A 17,117-nucleotide genomic window follows, 5' to 3' on the forward strand; every position below is an offset into this window, starting at 1 on the left:
GTCATGTTCAAAAGCATGTGTTGTGTAAAACTATCATAAACTCTTCCCAGAGACCCAGAGACCGTGAACCACCTTAAGAGCAACAGTGGTAAGCAAAACTCCCTTTCAACAGGAAGAAACCTTGAACAGTTGTTGAACAGCTCATAAGGAGAACCTTCCTGCAAACAGTCAGCCGGGTACAGAAGAGGTAGACAGGACAGAGAGGATGAGGGCTGGGCTGATGACAATAGAGGAGAGGTAAGAGGGTGAGAGGGGGATGTCACTCTGAGAGAGGATGCTGCTGATCTTAGTAGTATTACGGAAGTAATAAAAAGGGATAAACGACATGTCTTGATCAAAGATAACTCTGAGGTTCCTCACAGTCATACTGGAGGCCAAAGTAATGCCATCCAGAGAGAATGTTGGCCTGTAGTCCTTCAAGTCGCTGGGACGCGGTGTCTTTGGAACAGGAACGAGGCATGATGTCTTCCACATGATGGGGACTCTCTGAAGACTCGGACTGAGGTTGAAGACATGATGAAGTACTCCACTGAGCTGGGGGGCACAGACCCTGGGGCTCATGCCATCAGGGCCTGTGTGGAGTCTCTGCAGCTGTCTTCTCACCTGCTCTGTGGTGAAGGTGATCAGTGGAGGTGGGGAACCAGTAATTTCCAGGTGATGACTGTCAGCCAAGGGGTCTGAGGATGAGGTGTGAGCAGGGCCATCTGGATAAGCTGTGGGGGAAGAGAGTGCGGGTGAAGTGGCTGGTTGTTGTCGCTCAGCTGCTGAAGAGTCGTTAGCAGGGTGAACTGGGGTCACTGTGTCAAATCTGTTAAAAAACTGATTCAGCTCATTGGCCCTTTCCACACTGCCATTAACTCCACCACTGCTGCTCGACCTGTAACCAGTGATGGTGCTCATGCCACTCCACACCTCTCTCGTGTTGTTTTGCTGAAGTTTCCACTTCAGCTTCCTCCTGTTCTTCTCCTTGACCTCCCTGATTTTTATTCTCAGGTCCTGGTCCCTTGCTTGCACCTCCTCCGTCGCCCGCTATCAGCGCCTTCTTTTTTCTGTTTAAAATAGGTTTAATGTCTTTAGTCACCCATGGCTTGTTGTTGGGGTAACAATTTACTGTCCTGACTGGTACAACACTGTATCCAGTGATGCACTCTGTGATCCCATCAATGTCCTGGCCGAACGGTTTACAGAGTGCCTGCCAGTCCGTCACTTCAAAGCAGTCCTGAACTGTCACATTTGCCTTATCTGTCCATCTCCTTACAGTCTTTGAAGTTGCGGGCAGACACTTAACACAAGGCACATAGCAGGGGGTGAGATGAATCAGATGGTGTGGCAACTGACCAGCAGCAAACGGTCAGCAATCGAACTGCTCATTCACGGATCGTTCACAGATCATTCATGGTTCGTTCACGAATTGCTCATTTGTCACGTGAAGCTCAGCTGCGGGGCTGTGGACTGAGAAACAAACAAGGAAATGAATGTCTGATATCTGATGCTCCTTCATTTTTCAAATGACACCCCGCATACAATATTTATTCATGAAATCGTAGAGACGATTGAAGCAAGGCGTCTGGACTTGTAGAGTTTTCTTGAAGATGTTTCGCTGGTCATCCAAGCAGCTTCATCAGTTCTAACTGTTTGGTGGGAAAACATGGTGTATATGTGGTTGCAGACCTCAATGGGTGGGTCTGGGTAAAACTTAAAAAACAATAGCACTAAATGTTTCCATAATTACCTGTGATGTTCTGGCTGACTGGGCCAGGTGTGTCTAACGACTGGCTGACGACTATGAAACTGCCGGAGGGGGACTGATTGACAGCCCTTTGTTCTTACTGTGAGTATGTGCAAACTTCCTGGGAATGGATGGAATCACTGCATTGTATGTGGTAGAAAGATGATGTCTGAGGCCTCCACCTCTGTTAAGGGAAGGTTTTTCCAGCTTAACATAGATGGCTTCCTTGACTCCTCTTTCATACCACCTTTCCTCTCTGTCTAAAATGTGAACATTGTTGTCCTCAAAGGAGTGTCCTTTGTCTTTGCGGTGGAGTTGAACAGCTGAGTCTTGTCCTGAGGAGGTGGCTCTCCTGTGCTGAGCCATTCTTCTGTGGAGTGGTTGTTTATTTTCTCCAATGTACAGATCAGAGCATTCCTCACTGCACTGGACTGCATATATCACATTGCTGTGTTTCTCCCTGGGAATCTTATCCTTCGGGTGAACCAGTCTCTGTCTCAGTGTTGTCATAGGTTTGAAATGGACCGGGATGTCATGGTTGTTGAAGATCCTGCTGAGTTTCTCTGATACTCCTGACACATATGGAATGGAGATGTTCTTTCTCCGCGGTTGTTGTCCTTCTTCTTGTTGTTGGGGGGGTCTTGTTTTTGTGGCTTTGACAAGTGCCCACTTGGGGTAGCCACAGGTCTGCAGGGCCTTCCTGATGTGGTGTTGCTCCTTCTTCTTTCCCTCTGAGCTGGTTGGTACAGTTTGTGCTCTGTGCTGCAGGGTCCTGATGAAACTGGGTCCTCCCAGTTTGTGTTCCAGTGGGTGGTGTGAATCAAACAACAGGTACTGGTCCGTGTGTGTGGGTTTCCTGTACACTTCCACATTGAGGCTTCTGTCCTCCTCAATATGTACTGTGCAGTCCAAGAAGGCCAGATTGTTGTCCCTGGTGTCCTCCCGAGTGAACTTAAGATAAGATAAGATAAGATAAGATAAAACTTTATTAATCCCGAAGGAAATTCTTGTGCCAGAGGTGTCAAGTTACATTAAATGCAGTTAAGTACAGAGTATAAGAGTATAAGTGTCACTATAATAAATAACTTGATGTTGTTGTCCACTGCGTTGATGTGTTCTGTGAACCGTTCCACTTCATGGGTCTTGATTTTGACCCAGGTGTCATCCACATATCTAAACCAGTGGGTGGGGGTGGTTCCAGGAAAGGAACTCAGGGCTCTTCTCTCCACTTCTGCCATGTAGAGGTTGGCCACAATAGGATACACAGGTGATCCCATCGCACAGCCGTGCTTCTGTCTGTAAAAGTCCTATGGTACTGGAAATAGGTGGTGGTCAGGCAGAGGTCCAGCAGGTCACAGATGTGGTCTGGCGTAAGGTTGGTTCTCTCCTTGAGTGTGCTGTCTTGTGTGAGGCATCTCCTTACCATCTCTGTGGCTTCTGATGTAGGGATGCAGGTGAACAGGGAGGTGACAACAAATGAGACCATGGTGTCATCTGGGTCCATTTAGATCTTCTCCACCTTGTTCACAAAGTCCTGAGAGTTGTGGATGTGATGTGGTGTGTTACCTACCAGTGGTGTCAGGAGTTCAGCCAAGTGCTTAGCCACGTTGTATGTGACTGAGTTTGTGCTGCTGATGATCCATGAAATCATAATTAATTAGTGGTCTTTGGTTCTTGTTGATGTGTAGTGTTATTGTGTATGTAATGTAAAGTTTGTCTGTAATAAATACTTTCGAAAATTATATCATGTTGTTTTTGTGTTATACGCCGTTCATCTGTCACGTGACAGGCTGCAGATTCGTTCTTGTTCACAGCTCATGTGTGGGAAGCAGTACACTCTCGTTCATTGTCACGTGACAGATACTTAGTCGCTGTGGCGCTGTTAAACAACACTGACAGAAGTCACTTTATTGTGGTGTGTATTTGCTCTCTTATGTTTTCACATGCTTTGAATAGCTTGTGGTAGTTGTGTATTATACTTTGTCAGCTGAAGCAAACCATGCTGTCTTCAGTATTAAGTGTTTGAGAACCGCGGCCACGGCTTCTTCAGTTCTTTTTATTCACGTCCCGGCAAGACTTCCAGTCACCATAGCAACACACAATGCTCAACGCTTCACACCTAATGCACGTCGCCGGTTGACCTATATCAATGTGCGGCACTATACTACAGAGGGACACGGCACCACCGGCTGTAAAAATGAATAAAATGAATGAAATGACTCATAATAAGATTCGTTCACATTAGGGTTCGAGAGTAACTGAGTTGAGTCAGTAAAAAGAGTCGAACCTCCCAACACTACCAGGTAGTGGCTTAGTGTGTGTGTCTGTTGTAATGACTAGGTTGTGTTTATTATCTCCATAAACTACAGGTGGAATTCAAAATCGTTTATTTATTTGTTGTAGCAATTCATCAATATACACATATATCTCACAAATAAATCAAGACCTGTTTAAACACTTCTCAAACATCCTCTGAACCAACAGTCCCTTATCACCGTCTTTCTGTCATGGTCACCCATGTGTGTGTGTGTGTGTGTGCGCCCGCATGTTGATGTTAATAACTATGCAACAGCTGGACAATCGGCTACATCCCAGACTATTGTCATCAGAGCAAAGCTGGGATGTCAGTAGTCAATAAAACTGTGATGTTTAATGTAATATTAATTAGCAAAGAAAATGTGTACTTAAATTATTAAGGACTTTGTCATCTTATAGAACAGATGTTCAGCGGGGAGATTCTTGTCAACCTCACTAACAGACGTACTTTGTCCCATCTCAGTTTCATCCATTCATCCACTGGTTAAACCACTTCATCCTCTATAGAGTTATGGGGTAGTTGGTCTAGCTTAGCTGTCGAGCAGAGAGAAAATGGTTTGCTTGGAACAGCTTTGTCCTGACGGTTACAATCCCAGGGTAAACCCAACATGTAAGCCAGTAGGTTTTACCATTGACTAAAGCTGGATCCATACTCCGCGAGACAAAGACATTTTTCCCCCGTGCAGACCCCCGTGTTTTTTGTCTCTGACCGCCCGCTGATCCGCACTCCTGTGCACAGGGTCCGGGCCGAACTTTGTCTTTCAAGGCTGTGCGGCAACCATGCTGTGATTGGTCGGAATTTATTGTGGGCGTGATGAAAGTGGAGAAGCGCAAGAGCCTCTCCAGGTATATAGGTAGGTGTATAAACAGCACTGATTCAACAGATTTAGATAAGACCATACCGGTTTTGCATGATGAGCAATAAAAGAAAGAAAGAAAGGCAAGTAAGGGTGATTTGTCACCAATAACTCCAGACAGCCATTCACACATACCAGATGGTGACTGTTACCATTCTATATACTCCTACATACCCGGGCATAATAGGCTCGTTAACAGTATATCTTTGCTATTGTTACTTTTAATGTCGCATCTTCACAGCTCATCACCGGACAATTTGAAGTACCGCAGGCACATTGGAACACAGTAGATGTGCAAATGTGGTCATAAAGGCACAAACACTGAATCTTTGCTATTGTTACTTTTAATGTCGCATTTTCACAACTCATCGCCGGACATCTCACGCTGTTGCAGGCACCCTCTCTGTATAATGCCCTCTTGCCATGGCACAAGTCCTTGTGGTGTGTTAAAAAACTCTGTAAAGTCTTTCCTTATAGTTTAGTGGGCGGGCCGTATGAGGAGTTCTGCACACACGCGTCTCACGGAGTATGGTACCTCGGTGCGGAAAAGACCTTTTTTTTGTATCTCTTACCACCCGTGGAGCGCGTTCTCCGCTCTTTGTCTCGCGGAGTATGGAACAGCCTTAAGTGGCTAAGTTGGCCTGTCATTGAAGGGCCCCTACTGGCCCCCAGCAACCCCAGCAACCGGCCCATCGCGGTTCTTTGTTCTTAAATGCATTAGATCAAGGGGTTCAATCCATCAGTACTTTTCACACTGAGCTTACACCAGATGATTAACACCTGCTTCTGTTTGTCAGTAAATAAAAATCAATAAATACATAAAAACTATTATATCATTCCACTCAGTTATTAAGAGTATGACAATCATTAATCAATAAATAAGTCACCTTCTCGATGAAGTATCGCTGACTTGAACTCAGCTTAAAGTAAAACTTAAGAAAACTTCTTCATACTGTCAGCCGAGACATTGTCCAGCAATATTTGGCAATCAATGAAAGTATCGGAGCTAAAAATCACATATTAACAATAACCTAATAAGATTTCACATTGTTGATCAAAGGCTCCATCAATGAAGTACACAATACTGTGATCTCCTTGAAATGTTGCCAGTTGAAATCCCTCTTACAGGTGTCCTTATAGGATCCTCTGGCACCCATTTACCTGAGTCAGCACGTGAGACTAAAGACAGCTTAAAAAAGCTTCCCTGGATAAACTCAAATATACTTCATGAACCTTATTGAAGACTAGATAAACACACATTTTCCCTTCTCTACACTACTTTCTCCTAATAGAATGCGGACTGTGATGGGGTCTACTGCTTGGCCTTTTCCTCGCTGAAGTTACAAAGGAGGCTCTTGGCTCCGCTCTGCCAGGAATACAGAGTCTCCAGTGGAGTTTTTCCATCCTAGGGGGAAGAAAACACACAGTACTGTGAAAAAAGTCACATGTTCATTGTCCCTGTAGGTGCTGTGAGGCATGACTAGCTAATTAGTAGTTCCTTTAGAGGCGGCATCAGACTGTGGCTGGATTTTTGGTCACTTAGCTGATTTGATTTCTGGCCATGCTAATTGCTGCAAAACAACATCACCAAACATAGAGAGCTTTCAGTTTGGGGTTTACATCCTGTGTTTCTTCTTCTGTGGTGCTGCCAGAATAAACAGAGTCTATCGATAGCCTATGCACTGGTTACAAATTTGTAACCAGTGGATCTCTGCATTGTGTTAATTTTTAACATGCTGAAAAAGTCATTAATAAAACCTCTTCTCACTCTGACAAGCAGTGCCCTTTAGAGCTGCAGCTCTCCTTTTGCACCAAGGGGTGGCAGTATGACCATGTAAAGTAGACGTTCTCTTAACTCTCCGGTAGTCTTCAAGCACATCACGACACAGAGGATTTGAATGACCAAAGTGTTACCTTGTTAACTTAATGTGTACTGTTGATGTTGTGATAGACTTACACTGTTCTTTGTGTTGAGACTGGCCCCATACATCATCAGCAGCTTGATCATTTTAAATCTGTTTATTCTCACGGCATCATGCATGGGTGTGTCTCCGTCCTGCAGAAAAAACAAGATAATGATACAGTCATTTAAGCCACTGTCCAACAGGGAACTAGATGTGTTATTTATGCATAAATCATGATCCCTGAGCTCTCACTGCTTCATTAACCTGGCACTTAATAGAATGATGTTTCTTACTCTGTCTTTGGCATTGACGTCTGCCCCACAATGAATGAGGTGCTCGGCACACTCGCAGTGTCCTGTCCTCACAGCGACGTGGAGAGGGGTGCTATGCAACTAATTTGAGAGTAGAAAGAAACACGTCAGCTTCAGCTTTTCTCTGACCTGCAACTCTATGTCTCTTTCCAGTTGTGGACCTACCTTGTCTCTGGAGGTGAATTTTGCTCCTTCATTGAGGAGGAGCTGCAGAGCTGGCAGGCTGCCTCCTCTGCAGGCCCAGTGGAGTGCTGTGGCCTCTAGCTGGAAACCACACCATGGACTGTTAGACTACTGCTTTTTATATATATTCATACAGTGAGAGAAATTGTGTGATTTTTACCTTGTCTTTTTTCTCAATGGCAGCTCCGGCCTCCAGAAGTCTTTTCATGACCTCCACGTGTCCTTTGAAGGAGGCTTTGTGCAGAGCTGTTCTCTGGAACTGGATATTAGACCGGAACCATGTTTTATGAATCTGCGCACTGAGGCATGCTGTATGTTGCTGTGGAACACTCACATTGTCAGCTACGTTGGGGTTTCCTCCAGCAGTCAGATATTTCTCCACCACAGGCAGTTTGTTCTCCATGGCCGCTGACAGAAACATTTCCTCATCCACCACCTCTGGCTATAAAAGTGTTAAAAGACAGAATGTAGAAAAAGTGTATAGCATTTTATGTTTATTTTTATGTTCTTATTTAATCAGTTAAATAAACAACTAAAACACTGGCTGTAGTTAAAACGGGAGAACCCTCCAGTCAGCTGCAAGACTAGCATTTATAATGACCACTGTGCAAATGGGCATGATGTAGAGGGGATGGTTGACTCACATACCAACAAGTCAGATGCTCCCCTCTCTGTGGTTTACTTTACCTTCCTATAAGAATAGGTGCAGAGGCTCAAGAGACTCAATCAGCTATTGGCATTTAGCTGCAGGGTGCCAGTATGGAAATAGGTCGTCAGCAGTCAGGAAGATCAGCTTGATATTTAAGAATATTGTCATAATTTACTAACTAATTTGCTAACAGCTGACTGGTTTTGCAGGAGGTAGGGTCAAACACAGAGGGAGCCATGTCAGACCCGTTGGTACGGTAAGACAACAGTGTGACTCAAAAACCATCCTCTCCACATTATGGCCATTTACACAGAGGTTGTTACAAATGCACTGTGGCTTCTCTCATTTCAGCGAAGCTAGCCAATGAACTCTTGGCCAATTGAGTCATTGGCAAAGCTGTCAATGCTGGTTAGCTACTGAAAGCTACTGTCAGATTTACGTACACAACAAATGACCTAGTGATGTCACTGTCTCTGCTAGGATAGTGCTACATATCTATAAATGTGTACATGGAATTGTATCTATTTTAATTTGGCTTCACTGACAGTGTTAAACCTGTTGTTAACCCCAGTAGTTCAACAGTCACCGATGACTAAATAATAAGCATTAGCATGAGGATACATGTGAATGTCAAATTTATTTTCAAAATCTAAATCAAACATTTATTTGTGTTGCCATGTAGGTCAGACGTTTTACCACTATCTCGGGGTCTGGCTGCTGTTTCCTATGAATGGGGGCCTTCCTCTCCCTCCTCCTCTTCCTCAGCTGTAGAATGTTGAACAGGTCATCCACTGTTTCCAACTTCAGCCTGCCACTTTTATCAGTCTGATGGGGCAGAGACACAACAGATGGTTAAGAAACCCCAGCTTTATGAGCAGATTTTAATGTTGAGTTTTTTTGGATTGGGTGAAATTATGATACACTTCTCACCATCTGTCAGGGTTAGGGTTAGATCAGAGTTAAAGAAGACAGGTGAACATAATCAGCGCTGGTAAGTTTTAACGCCCTATGGATTTTGAAAGCGACTGCAGAAAGTATATACAATACATATACATTAATAAAGAAGAGTGAAATGTAGGAGAGACCCTGCTGATCAGTTGTATGTATTTTCACCCATGGACAAGTCATATTTGCATTCACAGTTACAGTTTTGCATTAGAAACTACTGGTTTAAGGTTAGGCATTAAAAAGTTGTAGTGAATAAATGTGACTCAGTAACAGGTGCTAACACTGTTGTTCTTACATTGAGAGCTGCCACGTTGACTTCCTCCTGCTCACCGCTGCTGTCGCCCTCCTCTGAAAGGCCCCCTCCCGCTGCCACCTCTTTGTGGGACCGGCGGTCATCCTGCTTCTCTTGATTGACGGCTGCCTCGTACACCCCCCCTTGGAAGTCGTCAACCTCTTTGCCCTCTGACCTCTTACCAGTCACCTGGAGGAGAGCAGAGGAAAGGTGGTGATTGAAAAATGTGTGAAAAAGTTTGTCTCGAGCTTTTTAGTCATGAGATGTTCAGCTGAGCCAAGAGGACTTTAAACACACCTTAGCACAGCATCAACACATTAACACACACTTCAACTGTGTAATGACCTACAACTGTTTATGTCCAACTGGATCACTGAAGGGAGCTATTTAAATAGCTTGAAGTCTACAACTCATTCTGCTCCAACAAAATCTGCTCCAGCTCAAACAGCTAATTCCTCATTGTTTAATTATTTTCAGGCAATTGCAATTTACATTAAAATAGTAAATGACGTGTTTTGTTGAGGCTCAAATCTAGGTCAAGTTATATATTGTTTTTACATGTATTTGAATAATAGTGTTAATAAACTTATTTTTTTAATGTTTTGAAATCATACAAATATTGTTATCAGAGCATAGCTTTTCATAAAGACACTTTGGGGTCTTTATCACCTAATCTGATATGAAAGTTGTAAAATAAATAAATAAATAAATAATTTACTTTCCCACACAAACTGGAACAATTATTGAGCATCTTTCCATTTGTTGCCTCATCATATGCCTGTTTTAAAGGGAGGCGCTGCTCCTGTCATCAGCATTTAGAATCACACCCATCAGCCGGTCTTACCAGTTCTTCGACACTGTGCAGTCCCATTCTTCTCTGGTATGGAGTAGTTTGAATAGGTATTTGAGGTAGATATAAGTCCACTGGTCTTGCTGCTGTGATCTTCACTGTCTCTGTCTGTTGGTCTTTGTTTTTTCTGCAGCCGGAGCCTCGGCCTCTTATATATCCTGGTCAAACCTCTGTAGAAAAAAAAGGCCTGTCATTCAACTCAGATCACATTACTGCCCTCATGTGCTCAGTGCTGCCAATCCACCCCTCCTCCTCCTCCTCTCCCCTGCCTAGTATGGACTTCACTCTGTCACCATGCAAAGATGGAAGAAAAGAAAGAGGTGTCACTCAGCTTTAAATACTGTGGGTGCTCATATACTATTGTACTTTTCTGATTGCTCATTTACTGAATCACTACAAAACTCTTTAAATGTTACTGTTAACAACAACAATAAATAAACGTCACACAATAACAAAATAATATTTGAAAAAAAAAAAATTCCAACATGCCAACTTCTCTTATATGAAATTTTCAAAGAAAACTTTTAATAATTAAAATCAAGTAAAATCAAGGAAGGCTCACAGAAATGTCTTAAGGAGTTAATTCAGAATCATTTCCATGAAGGCCACGAAGAGCTTTGAAAGCAAACAATAAAATCTTCAAATCAATTCTAGAGCACACAGGGAGCCAGTAAAACACGTTAATATGCAGGGTCGTTGGCTTACATATTTAATGAAACAAATTCTGTTTGAACTTATAGAGCTAAAATGTGAAGGCTTAATGTTCTTAAACATGAATATCTAAAAAAGAGCTAATTTGGCATGTGGTTAAATGTGTGAAAGGAGTGATTCATCACATGCACAACCAATCTTTGACTGTGTCTAGTCACACTGGGCACATGTCCATAAAAATGCAGTGATGTCACCATGAGGAGACAGGTTCATGGTGGTTGAAGAATAAATAGTCACACTTCCAAACATCTTGTCAGTAGAATGTCTGTCTGTCTGTCTGACTGAGTGACTGACTGTCATGCCAGGTATTTTATTTTCCTCTTGCTGTTAAATGTGGTGTGCAGCTGCATATTACATATCTCAGATCAACGTACAGCATGTACCGTGACGGTGATGACACGTCAGCATGTTATGTGGTAGTCATAAGCTCTGTGAGCTCATCATACACCAATTAGAAAGCAGGGTCTGATCAGAGACATAAAAAACACAACACAACACAAAAAACCTTAATGTCATTCATGTTCTTCAATCAAAACCTCTGTTCTTTAAATTAACGGACAATCAAGAAATTGAGTCAGAAGATATAGAACCTCAGTTGTAGTTCCTCATATGTTTGTACTGCATGCAAGCTATTTCTGAAACAGATCACGTTACTGAAATGGATGTAAAACAGTGGCCGCTTACAGATACAACTTCAATGTCCTGGTCAAGTTCATGGTGACTCCTTGAGTCCATCTAAGCATTGTAGCTTTTCCATGACTGAAAGGAGTATGTGCATAGTAACTTTGTACATACCAATAATAAAGACAGCAAGTTACATACACATTTATATCATTGCCAGATCAAGTTTGTTGTGAAGAAAGAGAGATTGCTCTCTTAGGGTCCCACCACAGTATTTTAGTTGGGTTGAGGTCTAGACTTTGACTAGTCCATTCTAAAACCTCTGTCCTTTTATTTCATCATGTCATTCTGATGTAGATTAGCTGCTGTGCTTTGGATCATTGTTCTGTTGTACGACCCAGTTTCCACCAAGCTTTAACTGTCAGACAGATGAACTCACATTTGTCTCTAGAACACTCTGGTATACAGAGGAGTTCATGGTCCACTCAGTGACTACAAGGTGTCCAGGTCCTGTGTCTGTAAAACAAGTCCAAACCATCAGACCTCCACCACCGTGCTTGACAGTGTGTATGAGATGTTTTTGCTGAAATGCTGTTTGGTTTTCAGCAGACATGGTGGTGAACATTAAGACCGAACACCTCCACTTTGGTCTCATGTGTCCATAGGACATTGTTCCACAAGTGTTGTTCTTTGTTCAGATGCAGTTTAGTGAACCTCAGTCCTGCTTCCATGTGCTTTTTAGACAGAAGAGTCTTTCTCCTGGTAACCCTTCAAACAAACTGTACTTGTTCAGTCTTCTTCTAACTGCTGTCATGTTAACATTGAGCATGTTCAGCTTCTCTAACACCATTGTTTATGTCTTTCTCTCTTGTCATTGTGTTAACACACACTTGCCAAAACAATCTGTTTTTATAGAGGTCTGTACACCTGCTGATGATCGATTCATTAAGGACTGATGATCAGCAGCACCTGCTGCAGCACAACTAATTAAATCCTATGGAAGCAGTAAGAGGGGTACACATGCTTTTCTTTCCTTTCGGGCTTCATTTTTGTTAAATAAATAATGACAGTGACAAAGATTATATGTTATATATATTGTTGTTCATCTGAGGTTGTAATAAAAAATAATAATAGCATTGCCTGTGAGGAGCAGTGAACAAGCATGAAGCAACAAACGTTACATTGGGTTATTTTAGTTCTGTGATGAAGTCTGATTCAGCTTCAATGACAGGCCCTCCATCAGCAACAGAAATATCACGCTGTTTCAATGAGCTACTGGCACCAACATTGCTACCTAAATAAAAAATAATGGTCTGCCAAAACAAACTCCCATGTGCCTATTCCAGCTGCCAGTGCTTCCTCTCAAACACTTATATCCTCCTCTAATATCTCTCAGCAGTCTCTTTATGCTTGTATGTGCAGGCAGGTCAGTCCTTCTGTTTGGTGTGAAACCTAGAGGGATACATCATAGGATTCTGTAATTATAAATAGACCCTGTGCAGAATTCCTTCTCTGGAAATATATCTAGTTGACTCTATTATTAGCAGTGTAAATCCTCCTCTCACCCACTATTCTCATTTGAAGGGAGGAGGGCTGCATCTGTGAGATCAATTGCAGTGGCTGAGCACTGTTTACGACCGTGTCATCGTATAAAGATAATCCTTCACTCAGAGAGACAAATCGTCCGGTCATAATTCACAAGATATTTTACTTTACAGGACAGTCCTCTGTCCATGAGCCTGTCAGAGGTATATCTGACATGGATATAATTTAAAGAAAGAGTGCGATGTACATTCATGTAGCCTTTTTCATTGTCAGCACTTTCCTAAGCTGTTTTCAGGGTAATTTTACTGCCTTCGATTCCAGCCTCTTATCTTAACATCTACTAGCTACATGAGCTGTACCTTATTTTTCAGGACTAGTCTAGGGTGTCCAGATACCATCATTCAATGTGAAATACATGCAGGCTTTTATAGAGTCTTTATTTAAATATAATTGTTATATTTACACAAAGGCTATTGTATTGTTATATTTCTACATGTATAGTCATGCTCAAAACTAAGCACCCCCTCTTTCAACATACAACTATGCCATTTTTTAAACAGGTTTCCCTTACTGCTTCCATAGGATTTAATTAGGTGAGCTGCAGCAGGTGCTGCTGATCATCAGTCCTTGATTAATTGATCATCAGCAGATAAAGAGGAGAAAGAGTCTTCTCTCTACTCTCTTCACAGTCTGACCCTAAACACATTTATAAAACAATATTCAGTCTTTGACAGAGTGCCACCTACTGGCAACACAAAATGTTGTGTAATTTCAATAGGTTTGATGAAGCACCAACTCCCCCCATGCACTTCCACTCTCTGACTTCTGGATTTTGTTCCACTCCCACAGCCCCTCACACTCTTGGCTTATCACAACATCCAACCACTTCACACCTACACAGAGACACTGAACCCCAACCCCAACCCCTGTCCTTCACAGCAGCCCAGGTGAGGACAGACCTCAGGAAGACAAAGACAAGGAAAGCAGCTGGACCAGACGCTATTAGCTCCAGTCCTGTGCAGACGAACTGTGTGGAGTTATGGAGCATGTTTTCAATCTGAGCCTCAAGCTCTGGAAGACCTCCTATGTGCCTAAACCCCCACAAACTGAAGGACAAACTGGTGAAGACAGGGATCAGGAACTTTCCACAAACCGACCACAGTTTGTGAGAGCCCAGAACTGCGTGTTTGACCTGCTCACCCGTAGCACAGGTGCCCCTCAGGGGATTGACCTGGCCCCCTTTCTCTTCACCCTCTACATGTCGGCCTTCAGACACAACAAGAAGTGCCAGAGCAGGCTCTACCTTCTAAGGAGACTGCAGTCTTTTGAGTGAAAGGGGCACTCCTGAAGACCTTCTATGACTCTGTAGTGGCATCAGTCATCCTGGACAGTGTGGTGTACTGGAACAGCAGCATCACTGAGAGGAAGAGGAAGAAGCTGGACAAAGTCATCAGGAAGTCCAGCTCTGTCCTTGGCTGTTCCCTGGACTCAGTGCAGGAGGTGGGTGACAGGAGGGTCCTGAAGAAACTGACATCCATTCTAGACAATGAGTCCCACCCCCTGCAGGACTCCCTGTCAGCACTGCAGCTTCAGTGACAGACTGCTCTACCCTCGGTGTGTGAAGGAGAGATTCAGAAGGTCTTTCCTTCCTGCTGCTGTCTGACTGTACAATGAACACTCCTGATAGCTTCAATATTCATACACAACACTATACAAAAATGTATTTATTTTGTTTCTTTTGATGCACTCTGTACAGTTTACAAACCACTTCTACCTCCACTCATCTGTGCAACAACTGTTAATATGTAAACTCTTTTTTGATTGGATTGTATATTTTATTGGTAGTTTATTTTATTATGTATATATTTTTCTTATCTTATCTTTTGCTTTCTGTATCATGCATGTTGTTGCAAAAAATGCAATTTCCCCATTGTGGGACAAATAAAGGTTTTCTTAATCTTAATCTATCATAGGTTTTTCTGTCTGCCCTTCTGGCCAGTTTTGTGCAGGATTATGACAGGACATGACATAGGATCAGTACACAAGTGTATCACCTCCAGATGCACAAAAATGTCTCTTGGACCATTTGCCACCCAGGCTGAAGTTGCCAAGGTAGTCAATAAGCTCCTCTTCGGCAAGGAACTGGGGGTGGATGAGATTCGCCTTGTGTACCTTAAGTCTCTGGATGTTGTGGCTGTCTTGGCTCACATGTCTTTGCAACATTGTGTGGCAATTGGGGGAAGTGCCGCTGGACAGGTGTGCTCCAACTACAGGGGGAATCACACTCCTCATCCTCCCTGGGTAAGTCTATGCCAGGGTACTGAAGGGGAGAATTCAGCCTATAGTTGAACCTTAGATCCAGGAGGAACAATGTGGTTTTCATCCTGGCCGTGGAACACTGGACCAGCACTACACCCTCCGCAGGGTGCTTAAGGGTTCATGGGAGTTTGCCCATGAAGAAGGCCTTTCACCGTGTCCCTTGTGACAATCTGTGTATGGTGCTCTGGGAGTATGGGGTCCGATCCTGCTAAGGGCTGTCCATTCCCTGTAATACAGGAACAGGTGTTTGGTTCGCATTGCCGACAGTAAGTCAGACCTTCTCCCGGTGCATGTTGGACCCCTGCATGTTGGACTTCTGCAGGGCTGCACCGGTTCTGTCCATAATTTTTTAGAATTTCTAGGTGCAGCGAGGGGCTGAAGGGAGTCCAGTTTGGGAACCACAGAATTTCATCTATGCTTTTTGTGGATGATGTTGTCCTGTTGGCTTTGTCAAACCAGGACCTTCAGTCTGCACTTGGATGGTTTGAGTCCGAGTGCGAAGCGAAGGGGATAAGATTCAGCACCTCCAAGTCTGAGGCCATGGTTCTCGACCGGAAAAAGAAATCTTGTCCTTTCTGCGTGGGAGGAGAGCTCCTGCTCCAAGTGGAGGTGTTTGTGTATCTCAGGGTCTCATTCATGAGTGAGTTTTTGTTGTATTATCCATGTTTTAGTAGTTTTTAAACTTCTTCAAAAAGTTCCTTTACTGACACTAATTAGTTTGTTTACAATGTATCCCAATATATAATATATTTACCGTAATATATTTCACGTGAGTCAATACATATGCTAACAACCTGCTTGGAACTTGCCTCTTTTATTTAAAAAACTTGATTTCACATACAAGAACTTGTCACATGCACGTACAACCAGCGTGCACGGAGCTTGCAGGATAACCTTTCCTTACACTCAAAGTGTGGGGCTTCTGGCTTTTTCTTCATTGATCTGTAGCATTCAGCCCTGACTGTTGTTTCACCTCTACCGGAAATGTTTGATCATCATGTTAAAAATTACATTAATTATCCATAAGCTATATGCTTGTAATCGAAATCTTTTCAACACAAACGTGTCATTTCTGTTGTATGCTAACGCTAATGACAACACAATCTCAGGTCTTACCTTCGAACTTGTTGATGTAGCTGGTAACATGAAGCTGGAATCCTTTGCTTTTTTAATAGAGGATGCTGTCGTTGATGTTTGAATAAAGCGACGTTGTTGATAGTCAGTGTTGGGAAGAATACCGTACTTTTAAAAAGTATTCAGTTACAGAATACAGATCACATGCCTTAAAACATAATTTGTAATGTATTCTGTTACATTACTCAGTCTGAGTAATGTATTCTGAATACTTGGATTACTTACTGAATTGCATTTTAAGTGATAGAGTGCAGCAATCAGCCCCTGCTGACTACAGAGGATGCTATAAAACATTCAATAGAAAATGCCCAGATTGTTCCAGCTGACTGCATTCAGTGTTATTAATTATTCTATTTTGAGAAACAGAAACAGAACGTAATGATGTCAGAATAATATATTTTTTAAACAACGTACACACAAAAAAAATAGTTGAATACGTCCATAAACTCATTTTACCACTTATAAAACTAGCTGACTGCAAGAGACACGTTCGCAAGTGTTAATCAGCCTCAGATTAAGACGGAGTTTGTTAGCAGCTAGCAGCTAACTAGTTCGCTTATTCAAGTGATGCTAACAGTGTAGCGGCATCATGCCTGAGAAGCATTAAGCACGCAGCGCTTCAGACTCAGACCCTGACCCCCATCAGTCCAGCTGCTCTGTCCTCTCTGTCGCCCGCAGCTGCAGCTTTCTGTCCAGTTTGCTGAACCAAAAACATTAGCTTTGATCAAAGATGTATTGACAGTTAGAG

The 17,117-nt window shown here is 42.9% G+C and overlaps 1 protein-coding gene across 1 annotated transcript; it reads right to left on the reverse strand.

Moving 5' to 3' along the window:
- Nucleotides 1–5,406: 5,406 nt before the first annotated feature.
- On the reverse strand, nt 5,407–10,224 carry ankrd1a (ankyrin repeat domain 1a (cardiac muscle)). Its single transcript, XM_028423297.1, has 9 exons — nt 10,034–10,224; nt 9,193–9,378; nt 8,646–8,774; nt 7,635–7,742; nt 7,461–7,559; nt 7,283–7,381; nt 7,100–7,198; nt 6,860–6,958; nt 5,407–6,307 (listed from the first exon to the last, which is right to left on the reverse strand). The coding sequence occupies exons 1-9, from the start codon at nt 10,058–10,060 to the stop codon at nt 6,215–6,217; spliced, it is 939 nt and encodes a 312-aa protein (XP_028279098.1). The 5' UTR covers nt 10,061–10,224; the 3' UTR covers nt 5,407–6,214.
- Between the last annotated feature and the right edge of the window lie 6,893 nt (nt 10,225–17,117).

This window comes from Parambassis ranga, chromosome 15 (genome assembly GCF_900634625.1).
Source record: "Parambassis ranga chromosome 15, fParRan2.1, whole genome shotgun sequence".
NCBI classification, from domain to species: Eukaryota; Metazoa; Chordata; class Actinopteri; family Ambassidae; genus Parambassis; species Parambassis ranga.